The sequence below is a fragment of the Anopheles merus genome, chromosome X, assembly GCF_017562075.2.
Source record: "Anopheles merus strain MAF chromosome X, AmerM5.1, whole genome shotgun sequence".
NCBI classification, from domain to species: Eukaryota; Metazoa; Arthropoda; class Insecta; order Diptera; family Culicidae; genus Anopheles; species Anopheles merus.
In genome coordinates this window covers 20,700,706-20,724,108 of record NC_054081.1, presented here as the reverse complement: position 1 = coordinate 20,724,108, position 23,403 = coordinate 20,700,706, and the positions used below count along the sequence as shown (strand labels likewise).

The following is a 23,403-nucleotide window of genomic DNA, read 5'->3' as shown; positions in this document are numbered from 1 at the left end:
TCTCCAGGACTGTCATTCTGTCTCGCGAATGTGGTCCATGTTGCAATAGTGAGATGTAATGCTAATGCATAGCCCTTCCCCAAGAAGCATACCGAAAGGTGAACCCATGGGGAAGGGTAGATGGCCCAAGGAGGGGGTTTACTGGGTAAAAATCCTATCCTAAATCCAACACCCGTGCGACAATAGGAGTCTTTCGAAGATTCCCCCTCCTTGTAAAACAAACACACACACACACACACACACACACACACACACACACACACACACACACACACACACACACACACACACACACACACACACACACACACACACACACACACACACACACACACACACACACACACACACACACACACACACACACACACACACACACACACACACACACACACACACACACACACACACACACACACACACACACACACACACACACACACACACACACACACACACACACACACACACACACACACACACACACACACACACACACACACACACACACACTCACACACACACAAGAGACGTGGTAAGCAAGTGCACGGAGCGATGAAAAAAGGCCCTATATTATTGTCCATCTGCAATTTACCTCAACAAGCAGATGAACCTGAACAAGTAGAGGGTAATAAGACAGGCGATTAGAAAAAACCCATTTGGGTTTTTGGTGGCCGGCATGTTGACACCTTATGGTAGGCAATGTGCATGGCACAATTAGAATTAGGACAACTAGCGTAAGAAAGTACAGAAAGGATTAGATCGTAATTTCAAATAAGAAGAATTGGAAGAACAGTGAATTTGACAGGGAATAAACATTAGCACTTGAAATCTCGGCGAGATAAAACCATTATTTACAACGATTGAGAAAAAATCTGTCAAACTCCATACAAAAAACTGACTAGAATCGTGAAGGACCCCAATGTTAGAATACGTGTACGAGATGCAGCGTATAGCTCGTGACACGAAAATCAATGATGGTAGCGTTATCGAGTGCATCGTGGATGGTGTGTCTTACGATGCAAAGGTGCGTGCGTCACTAAACCGAACGCGCAATATAGTCGATTTAAAACAAGAACTTTTGCTAATGGAAAGAGCGGAGAAAAAGTGTGGTAAAGAAAAACAGTGTGCAGCGAGAGTCAAGGTTAGAAGAAGGTGTGCGCAAGTGTTACAGTTGCGGCAAGCAGGGACACCGAGTTCAAGATTGTTTCAAGAAAAGTTGACCTTTTGTCCCGAATACAAACGAACGTACTCCGGTGAAGTGTTTTAGATGTGGTGGCGAGGAGCATTTCGCCAGAAATTATGACAAAAACAGCTATAGCGTGATCTTTTTGATCTTTCAAATAGTCAAAAACTTCTTCATCCGTCATATTTTTAAGATCAGAAGAGAAATCATCAGAAGATAATTAAAGGTAGTGTGGGGTGTGATGGTGAAATGTGTTCTGTTAACAAGTTTTGGTAGAGATTGTAATTTTTCATAGTGGATAAAAAATCAGGTTTTCAAAAGGTAAGGGAAAAGCGGGGCAAAATGGATATGTGAAGCAGTTTACTGAATATGCCATAAAATACAATTATACTTACATTATGTATGCCTTCACCATTCCCAAGATTGAGTTTAAACGACTGGAAAATCGAATATCCATTGTAGCGACCTTGGCTTGGCCGCAACGATTTCGGCTGGTAATGCGGCGGCTACTAATACGGCGGCCGATGATAAGGAGGTGGACCACGACAACGAGTGCGACCGACCGAATAAACGAAGCCGAAGATGACGAAGAGGAGAATATCGGAGTGATCGACGAGCTGGAGAGAAACTGCAGCGCTCTTAGCTGGTGACGGTGCGGATCGAATGAGTAATTAAAAGAAATTGTAGATTCTAACTTAAAATTAGATTAGAAATAGAAATTAGAAATTAGATTCTAACTAACTTAAAACTAATATTTAGTCTTTTCATCTGGTGACAGCGGAAAAAAAGCAAATTGCTTGGAAGTCATTCTGACTGATGGTAGAAACTGTATAAAAAAAGTGTTTATTACTAATAATAATCGGTGAAGGTACTAATAGTGGGGAAAAAATAGTTTTGTGGTAAAAGTTTGGTGAGTAATTTGGTGATTGGAAATAAAATTCTGCTCCTTGAAGCACAACCCCTGATGGGCTGAAGAAAAAAAGTACAATTTTTTCTCAATTTTTGCGTTAAATAAATAAAATATTAAAATAAACTAAGTGAAATTTTACTACATTAAGCATTGAAATCTTAAATTTAACATTAAACTTTAATACTGGTGGTGGGTTATTTTTTAGCAGTTGTATTTCAATTTTTAGAGAAAAAAAAATAATTAGAATAAATACTGTTGGATTTAGTGAATTAGTTAGTTGTTGGTGAATGAAATACCTTAGTGCAGTTAAGAGGGGAATGTGTGAACGGGTCGTTGAACTTCGGAGCCGTAATATTAAAGTTTGCTCGGAACAAAATTTGCATAAATCCGTAAAGCCGAATAATTGCTCTTTTAACTCAGCAAAATCGGACTGTGATCTAAGTGCTGAAGTTGAGCAAAAAGGAACGTTCAAAGAACTCCTTGCATCAGTTAGGAAAGAGCTTTTAGATCAAAGCTTCGAACTTGAAAAGGCCTTAAACAACACAATATACAAAATGGTGTATGAATTCCCGACAAATATGGCCATTCAGTGCATACCTGAATATACAGGGTTTCTAGCAGAATTGGATGGGTTTTTATACCAAGCTAACTTTTTTTGCGAAACAAATCCCAAAAGGAGAATCCGAAGAACCATTAATTCAAGTGGCTATGATGAAAATGAAAGGGAAAGCTGCTTCGCTATTTAATAGGATTTACGCAGAAACATGAAAGTGAAACTTAACCTCGTAACACTATTTTATGAAAAAGTTAATTTGGAGGAAATTTTTCATTCGGTAGAAACACTGCAGCAAGGGATAAATGAACCGTTCATAAAATTTAAAGAGAGAGCGTTAAAATTAAAAGAACACATTATCAATCACGATCATAACACAACAGAGGATTCCTATGCTATGAAAAATTTGCGCATACATTTTCTAGCAGGGTTACGGGATAAAAATCTAAAAATACAAGCACGTTTAAACAAGCATCTTGAATTCGAAGAATTGTTAGAATTTTTGGCGGACGAAATAGTCCAACTTGACCAGATCCAAAATATTGAAGAAAGGTTATCCCAATCAAATAACGTGGAGCTAGAAGAATCTAGAATCTGGAGTTTCGACAATAGTGGTTACAACTCACGGTTCAATTCAACGCAACCTCAATACAGACATAATAGAACATGGAACACAAAGAACATTGGAACTAATCATTTCGGTAATCCACAATTTAATAGCACAGCAATACAACCAAACATATCAAATGTTAATAACAACCTTCCTCGTCCTCCGAGGTATTTTGTCCCTTACAGGAGCAACCAATACCAACAACCAAAACCAAGACCCAACTGCTCAAGCATCGCTTCATAGCCAGTATAAAAAAAACTGAACAAAGTCAATCAAAAACAAAACGCTAGTGATCCTATGATTAATGATCTCTTTTAGGATGCATGAAAAGGAAGAGGATTACGAAAAACTGAATGTTAAATTCACTGACGAAGGTAAACCTATGGTTTCAATTTTTGTGGAGAACATCGAGAAGAGAGTGTTAAGTTTTTTGATCGACTCAGGAGCTTGCTTTAATGCTTTGAGCTGGGAATCAGCCAAACCATTTGAGGCTTCATGCATTGCAGATAATTTGACACTGTCAAGTTTTGATGGAACGGTATCGAAAACCATAGGCTCTATCGTGTTAGATTTGATCATTGGCAGTTCGAGGTATAAAACAAAGTTTTATATAGTAAAATTACTTGGGGTTCCTCGTAGAATCGGAGCAGAAGTTTAGCACAAGTACATCTTCAATCTAAGGACACATTTTGAAAGCTTAATCTTAATTAAACCTAAACGTGAAATTAAAAACATACAGGAAATTAGTTGTTCTGATGAACACATAGTGGAGAACAAGGTAAAAATCCAGGAGTGTCTGCCTTATATGGAAAAGAAAGACATGGATTGTGATTTACTGGAGCTAAAAGAACACACAGAAATCATTGGAAGGGAAAGATACGATGCTTTGTTAAATAAAATCAACCTTCACCACTTAGAAAGGGACTTGGAAAACAATGTTAAAAATATTGTTAATAACTTTACCGACATAGTTTTCCTGCCAGGTGATAAGCTGACACATACACAAGCAGCAAAACACGGAATAGAGACAAATTCAAACATCCCTATATACAAAAGACAATATAGATTCCCGGCTGCTATAAAAAAAATAAAGGAAGACCAGATAGAAGAGATGCTAAAGCAGAACATAATAAGGCCAAGCAAAAGCCCTTGGAACGCACCAGTTATGTGCATACCAAAAAAGGGAAAAGGGGAGGAAGAAAAGAAATTTCGAATTGTAGTAGATTTCAGGGCACTAAATGAAATAACAAAGCCCTTCATTTATCCCATCCCTAAGATAGATGACATTATAGATAGTATAGGGCAGCGGTCGGCAAAGTCCGGCCCGCGGGCCAAATGCGGCCCGCCGCAACATTCAATCCGGCCCGCGAAAGGTTTTGAGTGATTTTGAAAGATGTGAAGAAACCATTCGTATACAAATTACTGAATATCTTTTAGAATAACATTTTATACGATCGTACTCTTTTCACTTTAATTAAAATACTATGGAATACTATGGATCGTTCGGTATGTTCGAACTCGAAGAAAAATGCTTTTTTTCGGCTGGCTGTGAAAAAAAAATAGAAGAGATAATTTCTTTACACGTACAAAATTTGAAAGGTAATTATTTAAGCATCCTTGGACAAATAAATCTAAGACTTTGGGAGTTGCATTTCAACAGTTATCCGGAATTTTCACCATTATGGACGAAGACATGCCTGTAGGCATCATAAGTTTTCGCGACAAAATTGTTAGAGTAGAGCTTTTGCATCATGTTGGTCCAGAAAAATTCTATGGAACACGTGTGACGGATGTTGTATCAGTTTGCAGACTAGGGTGCCATGTCGAAATTCTACCGAAATTCACCTAATATGAACGCATTGAGTTTTGGCGTCATTGTTTGCCATTGCAAAGTCAGCGGACGCGATTTATGCTTCCTGATATGTGTGTTAATTTACCCATATTATTTCACAGTTTGGCGGGTTGCATCGATCTCCTGGCCCAGACAACACAGTAATGTAGCCACTTGTGCCTCTGTCTTCATTTTTAGCTTTTTTGGAACCTCAAAATGAACCTGGGCTCTCCTGCGATGCTTTGATTGTTGCCTAATAGTGCCAAGATGTTGGTGATCAATACGCAGAAATGTTCTTATGCGACGTCAGACGTTCTGTACGCAGTCCATTTAAGACGCTACGGGGTGTCATTCGTTGATCGCGCACGCTTATAAGTTGGTTGGTTCACTTTTTTGGTCATCATGTTTAGAGTTCGACTGACAGAGGTGACAAGGTAAGGTGACTGATAGAGGTTTTCTGTTGTCTCATGGGCAACAAAACTTATCAATTGATCTGATATGACATGACATCTGACTTCCATAAAGCATTTTTTTTATTACTGAATCTATGTTTGCTTCGATAATTTTTCAGCCTTTCAGACTTTTGTATCATCCCCGGAATATATACAATATTTTTTGCGGCGTGGGAGGATGGGGTCTTCAAGTAGCGATATTGATCCCATTTTGTTATTTTTTGGCTGATCACATTGTTAGCAATCTATTGTCGATTCTCAAATGATTAAATATTAGAATTAGTTTTTAAAGTAGGTACCATTAATTTTGAACCATACTTTGATGATATAATTACAGAAAAACAACAATTGCACCTAAAATGTTTCTTAAAGATTAAAAAATAATAATCTAAGCGCAAAAAAAAAACGCATTCATCTGGCCCGCGGCACTCGATCATTTACTAAGCTTGGCCCTTTGCCTCAAAAGATTGCCGACCGCTGTTATAGGGAATAGCAAATATTTCTCAACCATCGATCTTAAATCGGGATTTTTTCAAATTCCCATAGCTTCCAAAGATGGCTCAAAAACTGCATTTTCGACGTTGAAGGGGCATTATGAGTTTACCAGAATGCCCATGGGTTTGAAAAATAGCCCATCAACGTTTCAAAATATAATGAACACGGTTATCTACACAATTCAACCGGTCAAAGCATTAGTGTATTTGGATAACATTGTTGTGTTTGGGGAAACACTGAAAGAACATAATTTGAATTTGATTAAAGTATTAGAGGGACTAAGACTGCACAATCTTAAAATAGAACCTACCAAATGCAAACTTTTGCATAGAGAGATTAATTACCTAGGCCACACAGTCAGCGAGAAGGGTATCAAGCCCACGCAAGCAAACGTAGAAGCCATAATCAAAATGCAAACGCTGAAAACCCTAAAATAATTACGGTCCTTTCTGGGGGCGATAAATTTTTATGGCAAATTTATACCTCATGTATCAGACGTCCGGAAACTTTTGCACGAACTGCTTAAAAAAGATGCAAAGTTCGATTGGGATGAAAGGTGTGAAACGGCCTTTGTCAAACTAAAAAAAAATCTTATCTCAGAACCCTAACTTGTACGACCAAACTATGATGACATTTTCACAATTACCACAGATGCTAGTTGTTGTATATTTCGAAGACAATCCGCGTGCTTTATTGTTGAGTTCACAAGACAAAGTGAGTTGAATACACGAAGCGACATTTGACAACTGACGTTTCAACCAAGATGTCGAAACTTGGTGAGATGTGACGGTTACCCAACACTAGTGATTATGCACTTGGTGGAACTCTTGTTGGAGCGGAAAATCGGTACCATCCAATCGAAAAAGAGTTACTAGAAATTGTTTGGGCCGTAGATTATTTTAAACACTACATATACGGGCAGAAATTTGTGATATATTCAGACCACAGACCCTTAGTTTCCATCTGGCGCCTCAAAGAAAATTCACCAATATTGACAAGGTTAAGGCTTCAAGGCGTACAATGCGAGATACGATATAAAAAAGGAAAAGAAAATGTGGTTGCTGATTTTCTCTCACGACTCCCTGGGGTAAAGTTGAGAGAAGTAGAAGAAGTAAAAAAACAAATAGTACAATGGCTGTGATTACACGTCAACAACAAAAGGGTATAGAACAGCGGTCGGCAAACTTTTGAGGCAAAGGGCCAACTTTAGTAAATGATCGAGTGCCGCGGGCCAGGTGAATGCGGTTTTTTATTATTACGCTTAATTTATTACATTTTAATCTTTTAGAAACATTTTAGGTATTATTGTTGTTTTTCTGTAATTATATCATCCAAGTATGGTTCAAAATTAATGATAGCTACTTTAAAAACTAATTCTAATGTTTAATCATTTGAGAATCGGCAATAGATGGCCAAAAATGTGATTAGTCAAAACATTACAAAAAGGGATCAATATCGCTTCTTAAAGACCCCATCCTCCCACGCAGCAAAAAATATTTAAGATATTCCGGGGATGATAAAAAAGTCTGAACGGCTGAAAAATTATCAAAGTAAAAATAGTAACTTTAAAAATGCTGTATGGATAAGTAATCCCATGTCAGATCAATTGATAACTGATTTCTTACGAAAAAGCTTTGATAATTGTTGTACAGACGGTCCCCGAGATACACGGTTAATGGGGACCGAAAACGACCGCAAAATACCGCGTATCTCGAATTTCCGCGTAAGTCGAATCTCGTGATTTCCAGCCAAAATATCACTAATTTTCGTGCAATTTTGCAAGTAGGGAGTGGTTTTCGCCACCAAATTAATTATTTGACATGTTTCTACCGAATTGAACAATTTTAAACCTTTTTGAATAGTATTTTACATTCGTTCAATACGGAAATTATTTGGTATTTCACAATGGATGTGTCAAATCAGTACAATTTGCTCAAAGAACTGTCAAATTTGGAAAACCGCGTATCTCCAAATCCGCGTATAAGAGGTACCGTGTATCTCGGGGACCGCCTGTACTCGTAAACAGCAACAGTGTGGAATCGCCGTTCTCGTTAAAACAACAAGCATTTTTAAATATTTGTTTTCGCTTTCAAATACGATCAAAAATATCCCCAAAATAGTTTAAAGAGAAGTAAGTTTAAAGAGAAACCAACTGATTTGTGTCAAATTAAGAACGAATAAAACAAAATAAAAAATTAACGCGTGAAAATGTATGGAGCTGTTTCACAAAAATTAAAATTTTGTATTGCATGTTTTGCGTTGGTAAAAGTCTAATGCTCTCCCATCAAATGCAAGTCGTATGCAAAACTTTAAATAAATTTATTGTAATCAGGATTTAGTATATCTCATCAATATTAAATTTCGTGTGCGATTTCCTTCATTCTGAATGTCTTATTGTCGTATTGAAACAATGTTAAAATTACATTACGGTTGCATTAACAAATTGACAAATTCATAGGTTTATCATGGGATTATCTTCACCGGCCCTAACAAAACGTTAATTGCACTTTGAATAGTAGTATTCCATGAGACAACAGACAACCTCTATCAGTACCCTCACCTTGACACCTCTATCAGTCGAACTCTTACCATGGTGACCAAAAAAGTGAACCAACCAACGTAGTTGAGGAGTTGACGAATGACGCCCCGTAGCGACTTAAATGGACTGCGTACACAAGTCTGTCGTCGCATAAGAACGTGTCTGCATTTTGGTCACCAACATCTTGGTACTATTAGGCAACAATCAAAGCATCGCAAGAGAGCCCAGGTTCATTTTTTGAGGTTTCAAAAGAAGCTAAAAATGAAGACAGAGGTACAAGTGGCTACATTACTAAGTTATCTGGGCCGGGAGATCGATTCGACATTCCAAAGTACTTTAATTAAAGTTGAAAGAGTGCGATGGTATAAAATGTTATTCTAAAAGATATTCAATAATTTGTATACAAATAGTTTCTTCCCATCTTTAAAAATCAGTCAAAAGCTTTCGCGGGCCGGATTGAATGTTGCGGCGGGCCGGACTTTGCCGACCACTGGTATAGAAGATAAACAAAAACATCAAATCAACGTTACAGTCGACAAGGTTGTCGAAGAAGAACAAGAAGATCATTGAGGTGATTTAAGAAAAATGAATTTAGATAAAGAAACGAACGAAAATTAACTACGGAGGGAGGAGAGGTTAAACAACATAAAGCAAATAGATAAAACCAAACTAAAAAATTACACACCCGGTTTAGATCGAATAAAAATAGAACCGAAGGAAATAGACACAATTCTCAAAGAATTTCACGATGCACCCTTAGAAGGTCATGTAGGAGTTAGACGAATGAAGAAGACGATTAAGGATATGTTCTTTTGGGAGAACATGAGAGAACATCATCACCGACAAGATAGTAGCACAGGGTGGCCACTCGAATCAGGATTTGAATTTCCCATTTTTTCCCGGTTTTTCCCGGATTTTTTTGGAGTTTTCCCGGTTCACTATGCTTCGTGTGCCGGTTTTATCGATACTTCAATTCCAAATTATTATATCATACGTTTACAAAAATCGTTATCTAGAGGATGGTAGGTATACACGGGCATTACGGGAAAGATGGACACCTGTCATAAAAACTGGATAAAATTTATTAGTGAATTATTCAACAATATGGTATCCAATCTGGAGGTGTGACAACACATTTGAGAACCATTTTTGGCATAATTTCTATCAAATTTGTACAAACAAATTCTCAATCGTGCGCTCGTTTGTGGATCTAATTTGGCTACAATGGATCTTAAGCTATTTAAATATGCATTCTTTATATTTTCCGAAGTTTTATATGAGCAAACAACTGATAAAAAAACGACAAAAAAGCATTAAAAATATTGCTTTTTGGTGGTTTTTCATAATGACACTAGCATGTAAAGACTTTACCCCGTGGCAAAGATATTTTTTCATGTGCTATCAATTGTTGATTTACAGATGTCATCACACAACCTTAAAAAAAGTAACCAGTAGTCATGAACCAACCAGCCATGGGAGAAAGCATACAAATCTGCGAAGAACGGATTTCCTCTTAAACAGCAACCATGTACTTTATGTGAAAATAAAACAAATGAGCAACGATCGGACTGCAGAAGCGACGCCACCTCAACCATCAGTGACAGTGTGGGAACCCCGTCACCCGGGCGGAATGAAGGTAGAAGCCCGAAACCAAAACGCAAAATGCCAATGTACAGGCGATGTGTGATTGGGTAACCTTAAAATTGATAAAAGGGACAAACATTATCAGTTATGTTCAAAAATTGGGATCGCCCACTAAATCCACCGTTGAATTCGACACGACCGCAACTTCACGAGATATGAATAACAAAAGACGAGTACAAGGTAGAACGAATAGGCCCACACCATACCCGAAATGTGCAAGAACCGATATGTGAACGTAAGTATTGCACCAGTGCGAATGAGAAGTATATATTGCGTACCATATGTGAGAAACGGAAAATGTTGTCCCTACACTTTGGTGTGATGTTGCTGGCCTGTGGTAAGTTGGGAACAATATACAAAACATCCCATTTATTGAAAATGCACTTAGTGCGATGGTAAACAGGGATAGCAGTTTGTGATAATATCCCGTTTTTTGGAGAATTTCCCGGGTTTTCCCGGAAAAATAAAATTCCCGGCTAATTCCCGGTTTCTACGGTTTTCCCGGTTGAGTAGCAGCTGAAGGACGAATGATGGAGAAAAACATCAAGGTCGATACCCATATCCAAAGGGCAAACGCCGTATTCACCACACTAAAACAACAAACACTCTCCTCAGTCACCAAACTCATTCAAATAGGTAGTCGCCTCTGGTACTGCCGCCCACTAGTAGTAGATTGGACCATCGAAAATAAACTTTGGGCTTGTTGCAATAGTCCGATTGCAAACCGTAATTTTACTGAACTTCTTCAGCAAAAATACCATAACCACTATCTCATATTCACAGACGGATCAGTACAAAACGGTTACACTGGTATTGGAATCTACTACAGCATCGACAATAGCGCCATCCGACAACCAGAACATACATCAGCCTTCACCGCAGAAGCAATAGCTCGGGTTATTGCAGCTGACAAAGGCCTACGCAGAGACAAACCCAACGTGATCTTCACCGACAGTGCAAGTGTTCTTCAAGCACTTTATTCTGGAACCACCCCGAACATCCAACAACTCTGCAACATACCAAATACACCCCAAGTCACATTCTTCTGGATCTATCCAGGGATCTACGCAGGTATCCAGGAAAACGAAATAGCAGATCGACTAGCCAACATAGGACGTAATAGGAATAGCCCGGCCTGCTGTCATAACACTCATCCACGCCGTGATTTCATTCGCCTTAGCAAAACCATCATCGCCAATAGCTGGAATGGTTATTGGGTTAGCAGCGGTCGCTTTTTTCTGAGAACCATCAAGACCACAACATCACCATGGAAAGACCATCTATCACACCAAGACCAGGGCATTCTATCACGACTTCATATCGGACACACCCGGTTCAGCCTCAACTTGTTATTGCAAAAATCCAGCCCACCACTATAGTTCCTTTGGCGTCGACATCAGTGTCCGCCACATCTTATCCGAATGCCATGGTTATACAGCGGAAGATTGTGATTGCCAGCGAAAACTTTTAAAATTCTTTCGTATTACTTACCTTTATAAAGAACTTTAATCAAAACCACATGTGAAATGGACAAACATCTTTAATAAAATAAACGGATAGCTTGAAGTAATCCAAGACTACCCGACGTCTTATCCGAGGTATAAGATAATTGCAAGCCACAAATGGCTTGCAAAGAAGAATGTTAGATTATAAGTATAGAATTAATTAAGCGATTAATAGAGGCATCGCGGGAATGAGTCCAAAAGTCTCTATAAAAAAATAAAGTGAACTAAAAAAATCTTCAAAATGTAAATAATGTAACTTGTTATTTCAATTAAATTTTTATTTAATGCAGCCACATCAAGATGTACGACAATCCAACTGCATACATGTTTAAATTAATTTCTTCGCGATAAAGTAGCGTCTCAAATATAGCACCTGCCATGTTGCGAGCCCCAACAAACAACTCATGCTAAAAATGCTAAAGAAAAGGACTCGACTGTTTGTTGATTCTGGAAAAAGAAGTAGAATAACATTTGAGTTAAATTTGTGTAAACATTTTTGTTGTATTATACAAACCGTTAGTATCGCGCATTTCTTCTTCCCGTTTTCTCATCAATGCAAAATCTTGAACAATTGCATCGGACAAATCTTCTAATCGTTTCAAATCCACTTCTAGCGGTTTTAATTTTGCTGCTTCGCCAATCTTCAAGAAAAAAATACATGCAAAAAAGTAAATAGCATATAATTTGTACATTTTTACTTATATTATAATTGTTAGATTTGTTATAATTGTTATAATTGTTAAATTATTATTATTACAATATTTGTTATTTATATGTAAGAAAGGAAAAGCGCTAGTGGTAGGAAGAGAGTGATGACGGTAGCGAGATCGGGAGAGCGAATTAGGAACGAGTTGGGAGAGAGAGAGAACGCGCAGCGTTAAAATCGGGAGCGTTGGATAAGCGCAAGGAGTTGAATTCGGACCGCGAAGCGAGTAGCTTGGTGTGAACTGAAGTGATCAATAGAGTGTTATTTGTCTTAAACCGAATAAAAAACTCCACATATATAACAATTAACTCTTTGATGTTTAAGCAATACGGCAACGCCTAATGAAAAAACTCTTTGATGTCAGGCGACATTACGCTGGTGCACAGTAGTGATGGGTCACCGGAATCGCACCCACGGCTCGGTATCGCTTCCGAGCATTGCTACTCTGGCTCCGATTCCGAATAATTCAAACCGTCGATTCCGCCCGGAGCCGTCGGAGCCGTCCGGAGCCGTCCGGAGCCGTCCGGAGTCGTCCGGAGTCGTCGGAGCCGTCCGGAGCCGTCGGATCCGTCTGAGCCGTTGGAGCCGTTGGAGCCGTCGGAGCAGTTGGAGCCGTCGGAGCCGTTGGGGCCGTCGGAGCCGTCGGAGCCATCCAGAGCCGTTAGTCGGCAGCTGGAGCCGGCCAGAACCGACGTAGCAGTTGGAGCCGTTGGAGCCGTTGGAGCCGTCGGAGCCGTCCGGAGCCGTTAGTCGACAGTTGGAGCAGACGGAGCCGGTTGGAGCCGTCGTAGTCGTTGGAGCCGTCGGAGTCGTTGTAATAGTCGGAAGTATTCTGAAGCGCTTTTATTTCCCGATATCAGCGATAATTTCATTTTTCAAAACAGCTCACGAGTAAAAAAAGAGTCTTCTTCTTCGAAAGAGTTCCTTGACATCGAGCAGTCAGGCAATAGTTTAGGCTTAACGCGAATTCTTAACGTCGAGGTGATATGACTGATCGTTCTGATGGATGGACGGATGGCAAAGTATACTGTTTGACAATTATATAAAACTGTCCATCTTTTATCAAAATCAAAAGCGGCTCCGGCTGCCGACTAGCGGCTCCGGACGGCTCCGGACGGCTTCGAGGTCAAAGTTTTGCACCTATCTTCCGGAACCGCTTCCAATTTTGACGAAGTCATTCGGAAGCGATTCCGGATTTTTGTTGAATTTACCCATCACTAGTGCACAGCGCTAACTATCGATTAGCTGGAATGATCATTGCAGGAAAGTTATTTGACAGCAGAACGCCATTCATCATTCCCTCTAACAATATCGACTATAGGATCGTGTTTATGTCAGGGAAAGATAATGTAGCTGATGCATTATCTCGGCTTCCAGTACAAAATGCGACATCATTCGATCCATCAGAAGAAATATTCGTAAGAGAAGTGGCTACTCATGCAGCAAATTCTTCAGCGTTGAACTGGCGTGATATAGAAACAGAAAGTAGACAAGACGTAGAAATTCAAGAAGTATTAACGTTATTGAACACGGAAAAAACACAAGAGCTACCTATCGAATACCGTGTGATTGCCAATTATGTGAGCTAGGAGGAGTTCTTCTTCGAGGAGATCGGATTGTCGTACCATTAGCTTTAAGGGATAATGTGCTGAAAACGGGCCATGAGGGACACCCGGGCATCACTATGATGAAAAATCATCTAAAATCTCATGTTTGGTGGCCAAAGATGGTGGAACAATTTGTTAAGAATTGCCGAGGCTGTACACTTGTAGAGGCACCAGCACCTCCGGAACCCTTACAACGAAGCAAATTACCTGTTTCTCCTTGGCACACAATTGCCTTAGATTTTCTCGGTACTCTCCCAGAAGGACAACATCTCCTAGTAGTAATCGATTGCTACAGCCGATTCATGGAAGTGTGTGAAATGGAAACGACAACTACCAGAGATGTTATAAAAGAACTTTCAACAATGTTTAGTCGGTACGGTATTCCAATTGCACTGAAAGCTGACAACGCGCCACAACTTAGCAAAGAATGTACGGAGTGGAAGGAGTTTTGTGAGGCGAATGGTATTAAACTCATGTATATCATTCCCTATTGGTCTCAATCGAACGGAGAGGTCGAACGTCAAAATCGATCAATTCTAAAACGGTTGCGTATATCCCAAGAACTCGGACGAGACTGGCATCAGGAACTATATCTGTACCTACTAACATACCATTCAACCAAGCATCCGACTACGGGAAAATCTCCGGGAGAAATCATGTTTGGTCGACGGATCAAGGGCAAATTACCGTTATTGTCATCTTTTCAGGAGGACCCGGAAGTAAGAGATAGAGACACGTTGATAAAAGAGAAAGGGAAACAATATGCTGATAAGCGACAGGGTGCGCAAGAAAGTTCGATTGAAAAAGGGGATGAAGTGTTGGCTAAGAGAATACGGAAAACTAACAAACTAGATACGGAGTTCAGTAACGAATAATTTATCGTCCGTCATAAGACAGTTACAGACACAATTATTAAATCAAAGGAAACAGGGAAAGAATACAGGAGATGCTCCGCACATCTCAAAAAGATAAATGAAGCTTCTTCAAGCGGATTATTGCGGACAGATTCATCTGCAGATAACATCCTTGGTTCGAGTAGCAATTCGCCTAAGACGCCATCAGAGCCTGGTTCATCCAAACGGGTGGTCCAACCTCCAGTAAGACATCGTGACTAGTGATGGGTCAAGTACCACTTTTCACTGTGTGGTGCGCTGTGGTACCACACACAGTCTACTGTGCTGTGTGTGCGTGGTCATAAAAATATTCACTCTCCAAAATGAAAATATCCAAATATTCGGCAGTGATGTTGGGTTTTCAATCATTTATGAACTTTTAAAACAAGTTTTTGCTAAATATTCCGACAAAACATCAAAGTATGTCAAAAAACCTTTCCAACGATACATTGATCATCAACATCTAACCATCATATATAGTATCCATTTTAAGCAAATTTATATGGTAATAACCTGCGCTAAAGTTGGTTTTTCGATTTTTGTACAGGCGTTTGCCCAATGTGCACTGATTGAAAAAAATGTCTGATCGCTCCAAGCTACCGGCAACGAATGTTTATTTTATGTTGTCTAAAGTTTTTGTTTTAGTAAGATAGTCAGTTCTTACAACAAAAACACAATAAACGTGTTTGTTATCGAAAACTCGAAAACTGCTATTCAATGCCAACAGCTGATAGACTGAAATTTCAGCCGACGATCTAAAACCGGAAAGGGACCCAAAAATGGTTTTTAAAATTTGAAAACATATACAAAAATGTAGAATAGTATTTTGTAAAATTCATAGGTCTGCACATACGTCATCGAGTGCAGACGTCCTTCCAATTACGTCCATAATGTTACCACCGTAATTAACGAAATAATTATGTGATCACTTCCGAGAGTCGCGAGTATGTAGTTTGCCAAGTATCCCTTGCTTCTGTGAATTGGTTTACTTGATATTATTAAGTAAATTTTCGGGATTTAACGCATTTCATAATGACCGATATTTGCGTTACTTGCTCGGTACTTGTACTGGTACTTGGACATGTGATTGTGTTTGTAAACGCCGGATCCATATCTCCTGTATTGGTATTACAAGTGTCGGGTACAAGAAACTCACTAAAACAGACACACAGTGCCTCTGGCACTTTTGTTTGAATTCCCTGAAGGCGCGACGTAATGGCTTAGGGCGGTGGCAACGCTCATCGGATGCGATTTTATCGGACGTGATTTATATGGGATTTAACAGATAACGTCGGACATGCGATTTCGTCGTCCGACGTTATCTGTCAAATCCCATATAAATCTCGTCCGATAAAATCGCATCCGATTAGCGTTGCCACCGCCCTTATCCTTGATGCTGCAGGATCTGTCATCCGCTCTTTCATTTCTAAAGCAAAGAATAGAGGAATTTGAACGTCGCGGGGCTTCGGCTTTGGACAAAGCTAAAAAAGCGTAAGCCACTGCGCTAAGTGATGTTTTCTTCGAGCAATAGGCTAAACCCATACCACTCCACTTGCACCGACAACATCTCTACGCAGACCATCACTTACCGCACACACAACACATCAACAAGACCTCTCCAACACATCGAAGCGTAGACTCATCGATCGCTCACCGCCCTGCACTTAATACAGGTACAACAGCACAGCCAACATCGTCTCACCCTATTCTGACGGTACCCCCAGCACCACCAAGATTTTGGTTGTACCTTACTCGTATCGCTCCTTCGGTATGCGAAGCCGAGGTGGAACGTTGGGCCAGGAACAACTAGTGACCGATGACGTCATCATCATCAAACTGACACCGAAAGATCGTGATACTAGCACACTTACATTTGTATCCTTTAAAGTTCCCTATTGACATTTTCGAGCACGAATAATCGGGAATTCGAGCAAATTCCCTTAAACTGGAGCCTTAAACTTCCCTTAAACTGCACCAGCTTAAGGGAATTTAGGAAAAGGCCTTTAAAATCAACTGTGATGCGGTTTTTTCATTGTTTTTTCTAGATTCGCTCGGAAATTATGTTTCCTTTCGTCATAGTTCGTCATGTAACCATTTTATACTTAAATAATACCGATTTTTTATAAAATAACGTCACACAAAATTCGCTTTTGTTTTTCATAAAAAATTAAAGCTACGAATGTAAAATGAGCTCGACGGCATCGTCATTCGATGGAAGAAAGTCTAATTTACGAACTCGCCAAATCTTAGCACTTTCAACACACTTTATCACACACAAATCCACAATTTCAGACGTATCGAGTACTAATCGAGCAGATATGGGAAAACAATTTGGAGCAAATGTCACAGCACTCAGGGACAAAGCACTTTCTCCGTCCACTTGGCCATAATTTTTACCTGCAGGGAATTCATTGATACCCGAAAACAACAAATTATTACATCGGTTTTACACGTGAAAGCTGTCATAACCACCACCAGCAACCATACACCAATATAATCACCGCTGGCCACTGCTCACATACCCGATTTATAACCCACACATATCAATATCCCTCGGCAACAATAATAATAACAACTGAGAGAACTCCAACAGGATATGTCAATCGCAATCATCGCTCTTTTAACCAAATTTATCGTTGCGACCGCTCTCCCAATAACAACGTACACTCTCGCGGTGGTGGTGTACTAATAGCGTGTGACGTGCATCTGATCACCTAATTGCTTTCATCTCTAGTCAGCATCGAGATGGTCTGGGTAAAGATACAGGGGTTTCGATGTTATTATTGACATGTTCATCGCGCTATTGAATCCTTCGAGCCAGTCTCTGAAACTATTGAAACTATTGACCAGTCACTTTCGTACGTCGTGGACTGCAGCTTAAATCATTCTCATCACTAGGTAAACAAACGGTTTTCGAAAAAATATGCTGATTTTAACAAAATTTTGTAATAAAATGCTTTGGAAACGATTATTTACTAAATTTAAGACATTTAAGAATGAAATTTTACACGCTTCGGAACAGGGTGAAAACGAAACAATTGACAGCTCAATAGCATCGCCAAACATGTCAACACATACATCCGAACATGCCAATAGCGTACCGATCATACATGTCAATTATATGCTCTAATGATTCAATAGCGTGCTGAACATTGTTTATTTATTGTTTATTTGTAAATGTTAAGTGATTGGCCATCAATGGCCTTATCACTGATCTTATAAACTAAACTTATAATAACATAAAGCATCACGGTACAATGTAACATCAGCACAAAATAAATAACACAGAGTATCACAGCAAGAAAAACAGGTTAACTTAGGGAATTCCAGTCAAAAGAGTCATAATGTGCATTAAATCTAAAAGCCATCGCAGTCAAAGGTTCATTATCGCTATATGCACGTCTAGTTTGGTCAACTCTAAGTAGCCTAAAGTTTCTTAAAATACGAGCAGGTACGTGGAAATTAACTCTAGCTAAAAGGTCCGGTGAATCTATCTCTCCTAGGATGATTTTTTTCATAAACAAGATTTGCGCCGTTTCGCGACGAGTAGCGAGAGACTCGAGTCCAAAAATTAAACACCGGGCATGATAACTAGGTCTTGCTGCTACGTTACGCCAGGGTGTGAACCGTAAGACCAAACGGGTGAATTTTTTCTGCACTGACTCAATCTTATTCGACCATAACGACGACGATGGGCACCAAACTACTGAGGAGTATTCTAAGATGGATCTGACTAGTGATTTGTAGAGTGCGACAAGACAATGTGGGTCGGAGAATTCTCTCGACTGCCTGCGTATAAATCCTAGCATTCTGTTCGCTCTATCAATAATTTCGTTATGGTGCACATGAAAGTCAAGTTTACGGTCAAGAGTAAGTCTTTTACTGCACTGTGTCGTTGTAATTGTGTACCGGAGATGCAGTAGTTAAACACTATTGGACAATTAGAACGGTGAAACGACATGGACAAACAATTATCAACAGAAATTTGTAGGTCGTTGTTCAGACACCAGTCAGAAAAAGAGTCGATCGATGCTTGCAGGACAAGACAATCACCAAAACACCTCACAGGAAAAAAAAGTCTAAGATCGTCCGCATACAATAAACATTCAGATTCCCTTACTACAGTAGTAACGTCATTGAAAAATAGAGAAAACAGCAAAGGTCCAAGGTTACTACCCTGTGGCACGCCTGAACAACTCACGAATTCCCTAGATGTCATACATTCAACTTTCACGCGATATCGACGATTGGTGAGATAAGATTCGAACCACTCAACTAAAGGGGTAGAGAATCCAAGACGAGCAAGCTTCGCCAACAGCAAGCGATGATTCACCCGATCAAAGGCAGCCTTAAGGTCGGTATAGATGACATCCATCTGGGCTCCCGAAGCGAATGCAGCATGGCAGTGAGATACAAACTCCACCAAATTAGTGGTCACACTGCGGCGAGGGAAGAACCCGTGTTGGCGTGTTGATATCAGCGAGCGGCAACAGTTCAAGAGCGAGTTCTGGACAACGACTTCAAAAACGTTAGCACCTGCAGGCAAAGTAGTAATACCACGGTAGTTTTCCACTAAGCTCTTATCCCCCTTTTTATGCACAGGAAACATGTAGGACGATTTCCATGCTCCTGGAAACATACGCTGATTGAGCGAGAGTGTGAAGATACGAGCCAGAGGTCCGGCCAAAACTTCGCTACATTTGGCAAGAACTGCGGTCGGAAAACCATCAGGTCCAGGGTTGTAGGATGGTTTGACCTGCTTGAGCGCCTTTAGCACAGAATCTCTGGAGATGTTTATGTCACGCACATTAACATCGACAGCGTCGGAGGGCACGTTGCTGAGAGCAGCATCCAATGAGAAGCCAGGAGCTTCAGTGGCAAACGAACTCATGAAACGATCGGCAAATAAATTGCAGGTTTCCTCTTTGGTACACGAAGTTGTTCCATTAAAGGAAACTATAGCTGGCAAGGAGCTGTTTTTCCGTTTTGTGTCGACATACCTCCAAAATTTTTTCGGTTTTCTTCTTAAGCTGAACTGTATACGAATCAAAAAACGAGAGTGTAGTTGTCTATTATAGCTTCTATATACATTGTGTGCTGCGATGAACCGCTATCTCGATTGTTGTGTTCCACTGTTTTGGTAAAACCGATAGCAGGAAGATTTGTTTCGTTTTAAACGGCGTAATTGAGCATTACCCCACGGTAGACCCTGTCGTGGGCGTTTTATAGGGCAGCAGGCAGATAAATGTACCGTAAATTTCCGATTGAACATATCGAGTGCATGGTTTACGTCCGGGTTTCCATCAAGGAATGACCAGTCAGAGGATTGCAGAAGATCATTTAGAATCAAGAAGTTTGTGCGACTGTAGTCGAGCATGCCTGATTCTTGATGTGATGTTGTGTGATGTTCTGCTTTGGCTAAGCCGTTCGGCAGGCATAGCTCTATAGGCGGATGATAGCCATCAATAGCAACTATGGGGAAGGGTGTTATTGCCGGTGGAGAGCATTGTTGCAGGGTATCGTCGCATACAAAGATCAAATCGAGGTAGTTATTCGACGCATTATGAATTTTGTTAATCTGGTATAGTCCGTTGCTATTCATACAATCAAGAAGAAGGCGACAGTTGTCCGTGATCCTCGAGCATTCGTAGTCAACTTGGAGCATAAGTGGATTTGTTTCATCGGGTATCCAATTCAGGTTTGACAAATTGAAGTCCCCGAATAACAAACACATTTCATTAGCTTTACACGCTACGTCGTCAATAGTTGAACAGATTGTGTGAATAACCGACGTGTTATTTGTCATGTCAGGAGGAACATACATTACGCCGATAACATACGTTTTCTTAATGCTGTAAATCTTTAACCAAAGTTGCTCGACAGTGTCTGATGTAGAACATAAGAGTACTCGCAAATGTGAGGCGACAGCTATGAGAACCCCACCACCTTTGGTTTTCCTACTATTTCTGTCATTACGGTCCTTTCTGAAGACGATATAATGGTCCGGAAACAACTGTGACGAGTTAATAGAGGAGTCCAACCATGTTTCAGTCAGGATAATGACGTCGTAATGAGTAGTAGAAACATAATCGAATACCTCATGACATTTAGTTTTTAGTCCTCTTACATTTTGATATAAAAATAACAAATCGTCAGTATTATTTAAGGAGGCAACCCCTGCAGGAATGACATGACCGTCGTGCGTTTGTGTGAGTGTAGGATCTGTACTGTAGCAATAGTGCTGCTGAAGTTGCGTAGTGTTGGGTTCACGATCGTTAAGTAGCCTACACGAGATGCCGTTACTACAGACTGCTTCAGTGGTGGTAAAGTTGTTTGTTGTTGGAGGAACAATCATCAGGTGAGTGCGTAAATTATCAACAAAAGTTGTTTCGGCGTTATTTGGCTCATATGCGGTGTACTGCTGATTAGCGAGCGTGCGAGTGTGCGTGATGTGTGTGAATTGTTTATCGCTGTTGATAATTAGTGGGTTTGCGGTGTGGGTGAAGTGCGTGGAGTGTGTGCTGAAAGTATTGTGTGATCCAACAGCTGTGGTGATCGAATATCCTGCGCTGTAGATAGGGTTGTGGGTGTTGAAAGTCTCATTGGCGGTAGACGAAAATTTGCACCTGGTTGTTGAGCTCGGTAGTCGACAAATTCACGCACCGATAGACCAAGCGGCCAAGTATCGGGGGAAAGAGCCCTTTCACGTTGAGTAAGAGGCACTAACACCTTAAATGATAGAAATGAGAGTGTTGCTGTGTTTGTGCCTTGTCGTATAAGGCAATATGCAGTGACATCCTCAATGGACAAAGCATGTTTGACCATTTGCACTATTTGGTCACTGGATGTATCTGGAGCGAGCCGGGAGATATACAATGCGCACTTCTGCACCGTAGACTGAGCGGGAACTATTTTGATCGGAAATGTAGTTGTATCTTTGTTTGTGCCTGTGATCATGGGTGGAGCTCGATTTTTGCGATACATATCATCGATCGGCTTATTATTTTGGTTCTGGTTGTTATTGTTTTGGGTGTTGATGGGTCTGGCGCCAAATGTAAACAAAGTACGGTTGTCAGTAGCGACTTCCGAGAACAAACGTTTTGACCGATTTATGCGACGAATTTTTGCGGGAGGGTGACTGCTACGTGGAGTTTTTAGATCAAGTTGGCTCATCCGTGCAAACCCAGTTTTGATTTCGTTAGTCAATGGCTCCATAACGGTCTTGATGCTTTCGGCTACTGTTGTAATTGCCGCCTGGAAGCCAGATTGCATGGCTGCGTCTTTTACGAACTTGGTGCGCGGATTCATAAATACGTCGTTGCAGCCAATACAGCACCAGTGTAATTGTTTATATTCCGCAATGCGCAGGAACAGATCAGCAGGAACCGAAGTGCAGCGCTGGTGAAATGGAGAGTCGCACAGGCAGCAGCTGATAGATGCCTCCACAATTTCCATAGTGCAGGCGTTGCAAATACGGGCCATTATACGGGAGCGGTGCAGGTTTTCGTTGCAGCAACAAGAGCGATGGCGGTTAGGACGCGCGAACTCAGATGCGATCCGAAAAACGAAATTTACGCGAATTTTTTGGTCAGCAGAGATAAACGCACTATTGAACGATAATGGAACGGTGTTCTAAAATACTGTGATTATACAGAAACCGGAAAATAGTGTGATAAACAGCGCGATTTTCAAGAAATATACAGAGCGAAATGCGAATGCGACTTTTACGTTAAACGTCAAACGTCAAAAAAAAAAAAAATGTCAATAATACCATCGAAAACCCTGTAAAGATGCGGAGAGTATCTGTATTTATAGGCTGCATTTATATCTCACAGTCTCCATAAAAATTATATCCCCCCAGGAGGTTAAACAGCCTAAGCGAAAGTATTGAAGCGGTTCTATACCGCCCTAAAACAAACGATTCAATGATTTTGTTAGGTGACATTAATATGCTTTCTGTTGTTTGGGCGCCCATTGAAAACTATTTTGTTTCAGTCAATGCAAACTCATCAAGTAAAGCTCAATATAATGCATTTTGCAGCGTAATAACAGAGTGTATTATCCGTCAAAACTCGGGGATCAAAAATAGTCTTGGACGACAATTAGACTAACAGGGTTTTCGATGATATTATTGACATGTTCAGCGAGTTGTTGATTCGTTCGAGCATATAATTGACTCTTTCTACGGTTTCTAAAACTAACAATTTTCAAAAAAATATGTTTGTTTTAACTAATTATTGTATTAAACAGCTTGGGGAATGATTATTTGCTACGTTTAGGACATTTGAGAATGAAAAATTAAACGCTGCGGCACAGGGTGTGTAAACAAAACAAATGACAGCACTACAGAATTGCCGAATATGTCAACGCCTGCTTCCGTACAATTCTATATCTCGCTGAAGGAGTCAATTATATGCTCGAACGAATCAACAACTCGTTAAACATGTCAATATAATCCCCGAAAACCCTGTA

At 40.2% G+C, this 23,403-nt stretch overlaps 2 protein-coding genes across 2 annotated transcripts in view; one reads left to right on the top strand and one right to left on the bottom strand.

Annotated features, from left to right (window-relative positions):
• Nucleotides 1-922: 922 nt before the first annotated feature.
• LOC121590572 lies at nucleotides 923-11,944 on the top strand. The gene is made up of 3 exons (XM_041910366.1): nucleotides 923-1,027; nucleotides 10,047-10,212; nucleotides 11,004-11,944. Exons 1-3 carry the CDS (start codon nucleotides 923-925, stop codon nucleotides 11,597-11,599), a joined length of 867 nt encoding a protein of 288 aa, XP_041766300.1. The 3' UTR covers nucleotides 11,600-11,944.
• Nucleotides 11,945-11,978: 34 nt separating this feature from the next.
• The window catches only part of LOC121587808 (transmembrane emp24 domain-containing protein bai), a 40,139-nt gene continuing 28,714 nt past the window's right edge, over nucleotides 11,979-23,403 (bottom strand). The window contains exons 4-5 of the mRNA XM_041905023.1: nucleotides 12,240-12,366; nucleotides 11,979-12,172 (exon numbers count right to left, since the gene is read on the bottom strand). Coding sequence (XP_041760957.1) covers nucleotides 12,054-12,172; nucleotides 12,240-12,366 — 246 coding nt within the window. The 3' untranslated portion in view covers nucleotides 11,979-12,053. The remainder of the gene's footprint in view (nucleotides 12,173-12,239; nucleotides 12,367-23,403) is intronic.